This window comes from Triticum aestivum, chromosome 6B (genome assembly GCF_018294505.1).
Source record: "Triticum aestivum cultivar Chinese Spring chromosome 6B, IWGSC CS RefSeq v2.1, whole genome shotgun sequence".
NCBI classification, from domain to species: domain Eukaryota; kingdom Viridiplantae; phylum Streptophyta; class Magnoliopsida; order Poales; family Poaceae; genus Triticum; species Triticum aestivum.
This window is the reverse complement of record NC_057810.1, coordinates 528,948,841-528,959,488: the sequence shown is the minus strand read 5'-3', so window position 1 is coordinate 528,959,488 and position 10,648 is coordinate 528,948,841. Positions and strand designations below refer to the sequence as shown.

Below are 10,648 nucleotides of genomic sequence, written 5' to 3'. Positions count from 1 at the left end.
AAAACCGTAGGGATCCGAGTGCACGTACACGAAATTACTGTTCTGACGTCTGAACACAAGCAAATGATTCCTTCTGCAATGGTACTCCTTTGAGGACGCGCACGGAACAGTCAGCTTGACCATAGGGTCAGTCATCGCCTCGAACAGACACAATATGTCATCGTCAGTCACTCAGTCTCTTGCATCCTCAGAGACGGTCAACACCGGTCAAGAAGACGACGGACCTCCTAGCCGGGTCAAGCAAGTACAACTTGTGAGGCCAACTCCGGCCCACGATTTCAAACGGACGTCCTTTTTTTCGAATTTTACCCGTTTGGAGTAGAAAAATGGACATGCGTGTTCGGATGCGGTCGGATGCGGTCGTATGATCATCAGGGCACCCAACGTGGTCGATCCATCCCAAAATATGTCCGATTGTGTCCTGTTTAGACATTTCATCGAACACTTCAGGGATGGCCGTGCCGGCGTCGACGAGGAGCATTCGCCCCGCCTGCGTCCCCCGCCCCACCCACGCCCTCCAAGTGAGCTCGTGCGGCCTCCCCGTTTCGTCCTCACCCACGCCCTGCATGCAGCTTCCGCGGCCGTGCAGCTCTGCCGCTCACCAAGTCGGGGAGGGAGCTGCAGCCGCGGGCGTCCAGGTCGCCGGGGAACACGAGCGGGAGCAGGCACGCGACGGAGTTGTTGTGGGGCTGGAACAGGGACTCGCCGTCGAACTCCTGGCCGTTGCCAAGCTTCACTGTGGTGCGTATCGCCCGGTCCGTGGTGCCGGCCGCAACCGTGAGCATCCACGACGCGCAGTTGGAGACGCTCCCGGCGGCCGGCCCCGCATTGCCGGCGGTGGCGCTGACGAAGATGCCACGCTCAATGGCCTTGTATGTGGCGACGGAGACGAGGTCGTAGTTGAACTGTACGCCGTCCGAGATGTCGATGGACATGGAGATCGCGTCCACCCCGTCCTTGACGGCGGCGTCAAGCCCCGCGATGATGTTAGAATAAAACGCTAATACAAGATCATAGACGACACATCGAGGCACGATATTTGTTAACGAGGTTCACCGATATGGCTACATCCCCATGGCATGACTACGGACGCTCCTCCCCAAGATACTGCAACATCGGCCGCCCGGGCGCCGGCACAAGCCGTCGGCTCCCCCGTGTACCTGTTGCTATCAAGTCGTCATGAGTTACAACGTGTAGTGCTTCTCCGTATATAAGAGGCCTAGGATACAAGTGTCCGATTCCTACACAACTTGTACCTAACCACATCAATTACAACTCCAAGTCCACGTAACCCCTTGCGTACATAATATATTCGACACAAATATAACAGATGACGTCCATGATGAAGCACCGGCTGCGTGAGCATACCTTGTAAATGGCCAGGTGCGCGTGCGGCGCCATACAGGACGCCGTGCCGTGCGCATTGCCGCGGACGTCGGCGTTCTCCACAAAGTTGCCCCGCGGCCGTGCTGGCCATGTGCGTGTCGTGCCCGGCGTCGTCGACGGGCGGCGCGGTGTCGTTCAAGGCCGCGCTGCCGAACACGCGCGCCCTGATGACCTTGTTGTTGCATCCCCCCGCGCCGGCAATCGCCTTGAACTCGCACGTGCCCTTCCACTTCTTGGGCGGCACGGCATCCCGGCGTCCCCAAACGAGGAGTGGCTAGGCAATTTGCCGGTGTCGACGAGCCCAATCACCATGTCGCGGCCAAACCCAGAGCGGCTCTAGAAGCCATCCTTGCCGGTCTGCAGGCTGAGGAAGCCCAGCGAGTGGGTGGTGGCGAGCGGCAGGAACACCTCGGGGTAGAGCCGGATGCAGCCCAACCTACCCCGCAGCGCCTTGGCCTCGGCGTCGCTGAGCCGCGCCGCAAACCCGGCGAGCATTTTGCTGTAGGAGTAGATGGTCCTGGGCCCGGCGTCCGCCCAGCCGTCGCCGGCAGAGCTGGGCGCGCCCTGCGAGCCTGCCTGTGTCTCGCGGCCTCGCCTGCGCGTCGAGAAGGGAGGTTGCCGCCCCCACGTGCGGGTTGGAAATTGCCAGAGCCTAGGATGGCGCAGTCCACCGACTAGTTGCGTCTGCCAGGGTCGCGCGCCGGTGCGGTGGGGAAGAATCAGAGAAAAGGAGGAGAGAGGGGGATGGGTGGGCCCCTTTGTTTCAATGACTAGCGGGCCAGGCCTCACATGCAAAGGGACAGAGGCGGACGAGGACCACGCAGAAAACGTCCAAGCATGTCCATTTCAAACGCAAAACCAGATCAAGTTTGCATTCAGAATGGGGCGAGCCGGATCAGAAACGGACTTTTTTAAGGATGAGCTCGCGCATTGGGACGTCTTATATGTCCGTTGAATGCCAAACGGACAGCCCCGGACGATTTAAGGTCATGTGCTGGATTTGGCCTGAGGCCAACTCCACCGCGTGACCCTATCCTGTCCGGCCCCGTCCGTTTGGGGTAAAAGCGACAAAAGAGGCGGCCCAGCGCACGGCCTCAAACGGACAAATGTCTGGATTCCGTTCTTTTTCGACCCATCCCCGGCCCAAACTTGCGCTCGGTTTGGGGTGAAACGGACGCGCGCGGACGACCGTGACGCACGCCCTTGTCCCCCCCCCATGGCCTGCCTGTCGGGGACACTAGCAGTCCCTCTGCTCCCAACGCTTCACCCTCTCTCCCCGCCCCGCCCCGACGCCGGCGCCGCCCCTATTCTCCGGCCGCCTCCTCACCGCACAGCCCCCCGCCATCCATACCAAACCACGTCTCGACATGGCCGCCACCATACCCGCGCTTTCGCCGTAGTTTTGGTCGTCTATCGGGGGAGGTTTGGTCGTCGCCGTCCTGGCCGGTGGCGGAGGGGACACGACTGCCGGCGACGGACCAAGGCGGCCGAGGCAGATTCCGACGAGAGCTCCAGAGCGGCCAGTAGCCGGCCGGCACCACCCCTGCTGCGTCGAGGTGATCATCGCGGCCTCTTCGCCACCACGACCGCAAGGTGTTCGACCTTTTGCCATCAAAGGTATGGACAGTGGAGACGAGTTTTTCTTTCATCACTTCCTTTGTTCGTTGGACGATTCGTCGTCGGATGATGAAGATCTTGTGGTGGCTGCACTGGTCGTTCACGACCATATTCAACGACAGCTTCCTCGGTACAGGGGGTCACTCCCTGGCCGTGCTCCCAACCTGAACCGCAACAGGGAGAGAGGCCACGCCCTGCTTTATGCCGATTACTTTGCCAACACCCCATTCTTCAAGCCGGATAAATTTCGTCGCCGTTTTCGTATGGCAAGGCATGTGTTCAATCGTATCGGAGAGGGAGTGGTTGCTCATGACCCATACTTCGGGTGCAAGACGGATGCCCTTGGCAAGCTTGGATTCTCCTCTTACCAGAAATGCACCGCGACCATCCGCATGCTTGCATTTGGTATTCCAGGCGATCTGGTGGACGAGTATGTGCGTATGAGTGAGACAACATGTCTGATGTCAATGTACAAGTTTTGCCAGGCTGTGATCGAGGTGTTTGGCCCAGAGTACTTGAGGCAGCCAACTGCCGCTGATACAGAGAGATTATTGGCGACCACCCATCTAGAGGCTTTCCAGGCATGCTTGGCAGCATAGATTGTATGCATTGGGAGTGAAAGAACTGTCCATTTGCTTGGCAGGGCCAGTACAAGGGGCATGTTAACGGGTGCACTGTCATATTAAAAGCGGTGGCATCGCAAGATCTTTGGATATGACATTCTTTTTTTGGCATGGCAGGTTCTCACAATGATATCAACGTGCTGCAACGCTCTCCAGTCTTCGCAAGGCTTGCAGAAGGCCACTCCCCACCTGTCAACTTTAAGATCAACGGCCACCAGTACAACAAGGGATACTATCTAGCAGATGGTATATATCCTCAGTGGTCAACTTTTGTGAAGACAATCTCGAAACCCCAAGATGAGAAGAGAAAGAGATTTGCCCAAATGCAAGAGAGTGCTAGAAAGGATGTGGAACGTGCTTTTGGTGTGCTTCAATCTCGGTGGGATATCGTTCGAAACCCTGCACTGTCATGGGATGAAAGGAAGCTTTGAGAGGTGATGACTGCTTGTGTGATCATGCACAACATGATCGTCGAGGACGAGCGTGATGAGAATATCTTCGACCAAGGATTTGATTATCAAGGTGAAAATATTGAGCCCCTGCACCAAGACCCGGCCACATTTGAACAGTTTGTCCAATTCCACCGTGAGATGCGTGATTGGCACGCTCATTTGAATCTTCAAAATGACTTGGTTGAGCACGTCTGGGATCACATTGGCAACCAATAGATGTATTGGTCCAATTTATGTTCAGTCAAGACAATTTCAATTTGGTTGTAAAACTATTTTATTAAAGACAATTTCAATTAGGTTGTAAAACTATTTTAATTTTCAGACAAATATTTGGGTTGGAAACTAGTTTTGATGTAAATTTGGGCATTTTTGGCCCTGACGGACAAGATGAGGCAAATGGATACGGTCGCGCGCTGGACGCACGGCCACCGCATCCCAGAACAGGCCCGGACACGACCCCAAATCCCTATCCAAACGGACAGAAACCGGACAAAACGGACGTCCGTTTGGGGTCGCGCGATGGAGTTCGCCTGAGTTCCCGCGGTGGGTGGATCCACAGAAAACTGTCCGTCTGCTCCCCCGGGCGACGCCTCCCATGCACAGACGACTGCGAGACGCGGGGTGGACGCACGACGTGGTTAGGCGAGCAAAAAGTACAACGCGTGCGTGCGTCGCCATCGGTACTACCACCCCCTCCCTGCTCTGTGCGCACGGTTTCCTCTCCCTTTCTCGTCATTTTCTCTGTCGATCTCCCGAGCCAAGAGAGCGAGCAGGCATCGGTGCAGGCTCTAGAAGGCTAGGTACAGGGCAAACAACCATATTGTTTTCCCGGAGCAAGCGGTGCGTTCCACCTCGTCGTGCTTGGCCTATGCTAATTGTAATGTCAGTGACAAATCTTTCACTGTTCACCCGCTAATAAACTACCCGGTCGGGAAACCATTCCGCGGCATTTTTCTATTTTCCTAAACAAGGGGTAAGTGTGAACCCTGCGCTGTGTTAGAAGCCAAAGGTTTTTCTTTATTATGGAACCCAAAAATGCCAAGGTTCAAAGTATATTCAGTGCTGTACTGCCAATTTGTATTTACCCTCTAATCTGAAGTGTCCTAATCTCGCGTGCTCAACACGTGGCCACACGGCATCGGTACAAGAACTCACCAATAAATCCGATCTGAAAAAAGAAAAAAGAAAAGAATCGGACGTCCATTTTCTTAGCAATATTTCGGCGGGTCCGGCAGCATTGCACCGGCAGGAACGAGGTGCGAGTTGAGGGTTGAGACCGATACGCAGAGTAAGCAAACAAAAACCGGCGCGCTGCAGGCATGGTTTCTTGTTGGCCCTGGCCCTAGCCGCGCTGGTACGGCCATTTTCGCCGTGCGTCGTGTACAAGAGAAGCCAAGATGGTTCCTGGAAATCCAGCCGTGTTTTCTCTTCTCCCGCGTCCTGCACCATAGCTCAACAACCACATATTTTCCTCGATCTCCCTCCCCCCCTTATAAGAAGAAAAGGCTCCTTCACTTCAGTCTAGACCTAGACTCAGCACCGAAATCAAGCAAAGACCTGTTAAGTTAAACCAACCTGCAAAACCCCAGGTTGCAGCTGAGATGCCGTCGTCGCCTGCCTCCGCTTCTTCTCTCTTCGCCATTGTGCCCCTCGACGGCGGTGGCGCGACGAGCCGCCACGCCATGGACGCCTGCTACCTCTGCGGGAAGCCGCTCTCCAGAGATTTCGACGTCTTCATGTACAGGTAGTTTAATTTTACGGGTCTGTTTGCTCCTTTAATTTGCTCCTGCTGCTCTCAGATCGCCCATATATGTACACACTGTATAGTAGTGCTATTCTGATCCAGCGATCCGTTTTTCTCACTACGAACCACAGAGGGGACACGCCATTCTGCAGCGAGGAGTGCAGGGCTGTGCAGATCGATTCCGACGAGGTACGTGAGAGGATTAACACCAAGATTCTGAAGGAACGTGCTGCGAGAAACGAGCAGCGCCACGGGGCGGCTGCCTCTGAGCCCAACATCACCCGCGCGGGAAATGTGCCGGTTGCAAGCTAAGCTGTACGCTCAAGGAAGCATGCATCCGCCCCAACTTCAACAGAAATAACAGGGGCACAGGATATACTAGCCATCCGAACCGATGGAGAAACTCTTCTGTTTGAAGAAGATATGAGCAAGCAAGCTGGGGTTTCTTTCGCTAATTAGGTGCTCGCACTTCGCGTGTATAGAAGAGCTATAAAATGCACAAGAAAATTACTGTGCGTGTGAGCGTCAATAACTTCGTCTACCTCAGGTGAGGACATGAGGTGCAACAATGCATGTTTTGGAAAAGGGAAATAATGGGAACTTGCTGGTCATGTTAGTTTCCAAGTTGTGGACGTAGCAGCGGAGTCTTGAGTACTAGGTGTTTGGGTCCTTGTGTGTCTGAATAAAACACACGATGTTGTATGGCTCCAATGCAAAAGAGGTGTATAATAAAGAGGAAAAAAACATGGCCCAAGAGGTTCCATGGGCAAAAGTTCTTGATTGATCCACTGCGTGCGCGCGCGCGCGCACACACACCAAAAATCTCTACAATCAGCCTTACAAAGTTTGACAACCTCACCGAGGCCTGATCCGAGACATACTGTGGTACGCCAACTATTCCTACCATAAGCGGCTATTGAATGGCTTATAAGATTTGGAGTTCGTCGAATGTGAGTGATACAAGAATATTGTTGTTCCATGAGAAGTTTGATCTCACAAACAATAAAGCTATGATGTGGTGTGTCTAGATCTCCCTTCACTAGATTAACAGTCTCCTCAACAGAGACAGAGCGATGACTCCATTGTAATGTGAGAGAGTCCCTTTTTAATTGCAGATTGTCAGATTAAAGCACATCATGCACTATAAGAAAAGACACATCCGTGATAATACTCGTTCATCATAGAAGGTCCCTTTTTTTGGTCATCGATGTGCATCCATAACAGATTTCTGACAAAATCAAGAATCTCACACATGTGCCGTTGTAGTCAATTCTACAACAAATGTCGTTTTGTGCGTGTCATGGAAGTATGCTCTTTCATGAAAAAAAGCATGCATCATGAAAGCGGTTTTCGTCGCGAGGGACTGACTCAACCAGGACACCACCGACACATTGCAGCCACCATAATGGATTGCTGCTAAGCTAACATGTGTGGGTACGGATATGATACTCGTGAGCGACGTGGCCTACACCTGATCTTCAACGTGTCAAATTTTTATTGGATCGAGATAACCACGTGTCGGCTATTCATTGGAACAAGTGTCACCTGCCCAGTGGCCCACATACAGCTTTGCTAGGACGACACGTGTCAACCAACCCATTGGATGTCCATTGAGCTAAAAAAGGCTAGCATAGTCCTATCCCATGGACAACCCGTTAATTGCCTACTTGCAAGTGATCCATTAACAAGCTGTGAGGATTTGGTCCATTATCGCCCAATGGGCCTTTCGTCTTGATTTAAGCCCATTCACATTCTTTCTGTGTGTATTGAGACTTATGACTATTTTGGCCCGTGTATGGCCCATAATTTTTGTCGGCCTGTCTCCAACCCACGGTTATTTTCGTCTCGTTTACGATTGCTTCCTCTTAACTAGGAAGGTGTTGGGCCCCGATTGCAAGTGTTTGTAGGAAGCAACAATTTCTCCTTCAAAGGAGATGACTTTAAGGTTTATCAAACCAGTAGGAGTTTACTAAACAACCAATGATAAGTACATGCACGCATAAATACAAAACTATATTGGCCCCCAATGAAACTACAATATGGAAGATTGATTACAATGGAAAAGTGAAAGCAGATTGTAAAGAGATTGTCGATCAAGGTTGGAAGAAATAGGAAGAAGAATGGACCGGGATCTATAGATTGGGGACACGGTCGGTGGAAGAAGTTCGGTTGGGGACACAATGTCATTTCTATCTTAATAACGGTGATAAGTTGGCCTATACTTAAAGGGGGTAAGTGATAGCTTGGGAATCAGGAAAATTGCTAATTCTGGCTTCCATGCGGGTCTAGTGCATTTTCAGAATCGATTCTACAAAGTTGAGGTAGCAATCTGACTATTTGTTTGAGAATCCAATTTTGGATGGGCTAGAATCCGAGAATCACTATCTGTAGGCAAACAAAGGCCACCATAGTCTTCTTTGACTTTCATAAGAAACCCCTCAGGATGCTTCATGTGGATTTCTTCCTCCAAATCACCATGAAGGAATGCCGTCTTCACAACCATTTTCTCAACCACCACTTGCTAGCTGCTGCCACACCAAGGATTAGTCTAATGGATGTCATCTTTAACGGGAGAAAAGATATCATCATACTCAATGCCTTTTCTCTCGCTGAATCCTTTTGCAACTAGTCTGGCCTTGTACCTCGGGTGTCGTGTGTGTTCTTCTTGCTTGATTCTGTAGACCCACTTGTTCTTTAAATTTTTCTTGCCCTTGGGGAACTTCATCAGCTCATAAATATGATTATTATGCAAGGAATCTATCTCTTGTTGCATAGCCTTTTTCACTCTTTTTTGTGGTCATCATTCATTGCATCTATAAAACAGTCAGGTTCCGAACCGTCAGATAGTAACACCATGTATTGATATGCTGGAAGCAATTCGACCCATGTTGGATCTGGTGCTGGTGCTTCAGGCTGATCCAGATCATAGACTTCAGCATCATAATGTTGCTACTATTGGGGAGCATCTTCTTCACCTGCACCATGATAGGTATCAAACATATAAATATTTTTTCATTGTTAAATGCTATTATATTATCACTTTTGTATTATTTCTATGTTATTTTCTATTATTTTTCTAGAGCAACCTATTAATTTAGTGACTAGTGCAAGTTCCAATTTTTTGTGCATGTTTTTGGTTTTATGGAAAATCAATCGATACAGAAATCCAAACACGACGAAAGTTTTTGATGAATTTTTTCTGGAACATAAGAGACCCTAGACGCTTTGGGAGGAGGCAATAGGAATCACAAGGGTGCCACAAGCCAGTGGGGCGCGCCCGGGGGGTAGGGCGTGCCATGGTGGCTTGTGGGCCTTGTGGTGCTCCGTTTGCCCTAATTCTTGGTCTATAACTACTCATATATTCTAAAACCCTCGAAGCAAGACCCGAAACAATTTTATCGCTGCCGCAAGCCTTTGTTGCGAAGTGATCTCATTTGGAGCTCTTTTCTAGCACTCTACCAGAGGAGGGGAATTATTGAGGAGACCATCTTCATTACCCTTGCTGCCTCTATGATGACATGTGAGTAGTTTTTCAGGACCTACGGGTCCATAGTAGTAGCTAGATGGCTCTCTCTCTCCCTCCCTCCCCCCTCCCCCCCCTCTCTCTCTCCCTCTTTCTCTCTCTCTCTCTCTCTTGATCTTTAATACAATGATCTCTTCGGAGATCCATCCGATGTAATTCTTGTGGTGTGTTTGCTGGGATACGGTGAATTGTGGATTTATGATCATATTGTTCATTGAATTTATATGAATCTTTTGAAGTTTCTTTGCTGCATAATTTATAGCTTTGTATTTATCTCCGATCTATCCATCTACTTTGACCAACTTTGATTGATTTATCTTCAACAGGAGAGGTGCTTTGTAGTGGGTTCAATCTTGCGGGTGGTCTTGTCCAGTGACAGAAAGGACAAAGTCACGTATTGTGTTGTTTTCACTAAGGATAAAACGATGGGGTTTGGTCATATTGTTTGATCTCTTCCTATCTACATTATGTAATCTTGCTTACTGCGTTACTATGTTTCTTATGAACTTAATACTTTTAGATGCATGTTGGATAGCGGTTTTGGGGTGGAGGAATAGTAGTAGATGTAGTTGGATTACAGTCTATTTATCATGGACGTAATGTCTATGTAAGAATATGCCATGAATGATCATAGTTATAATTTGCATTATTCTGTCAATTGCCCAACAGTAATTTGTCTACTATACCACTACATGCTTTTGAGAGACATGCCTCTAGTGAACCTATGGCCCTCGTGTCTATTTTCCATCAATACAAAAACTCCTAAAATTGTACCTTTCTCTTTTACTTTCTTGCCGCTTTGCTGTATCACTATTTACCTTTGTTGGGTGCAAGCAATTTATTTGTTTGTTTGTAGGTGTTGTCAACGCTATTATCATTGGTCCCTCCTATCAATTCGATAAACCTTGGTTCTTAATTGAGGGAAACACTTTCTGATGCTGTGCTACTTCACCCTTACTCTTCGGGGAAATCCAACAACCCCATCATGAGTAGCACACCACCATGTACATGAACTGGTACATCTTCTAGATCTGCTTCAACTTGCACTGGACCTAGAAATGTAGGAACTAGGTTTTAATCAATCATGTCTTGCTTCTACTTTGGAGAAACACGCCCCTTTGTTTTTTGATGGTATTTATTTGTTTTTCTGAAGGAGTTTTGCCGGTTCAAGCTGTTTTAATAGCGCTAATCCTTCGAGAACAAAGAAACCTTGTTTTCCTACTTGATGTGCAAGATTATATACTTTTCGAAGGAAATAAATCAATACCCAAGTCCATGGAGAAAATTGGAGCAACTTTCCTTA

The 10,648-nt window shown here is 49.7% G+C and overlaps 1 protein-coding gene and 1 pseudogene across 1 annotated transcript; both read left to right on the top strand.

Moving 5' to 3' along the window:
- Positions 1–1,375: 1,375 nt before the first annotated feature.
- On the top strand, positions 1,376–1,891 carry LOC123139344 (uncharacterized; annotated as a pseudogene).
- A 3,727-nt stretch (positions 1,892–5,618) lies between these two features.
- On the top strand, positions 5,619–6,579 carry LOC123134362 (FCS-Like Zinc finger 2). Its single transcript, XM_044553630.1, has 2 exons — positions 5,619–5,822; positions 5,954–6,579. The coding sequence occupies exons 1-2, from the start codon at positions 5,680–5,682 to the stop codon at positions 6,132–6,134; spliced, it is 324 nt and encodes a 107-aa protein (XP_044409565.1). The 5' UTR covers positions 5,619–5,679; the 3' UTR covers positions 6,135–6,579.
- Positions 6,580–10,648: the final 4,069 nt, after the last annotated feature.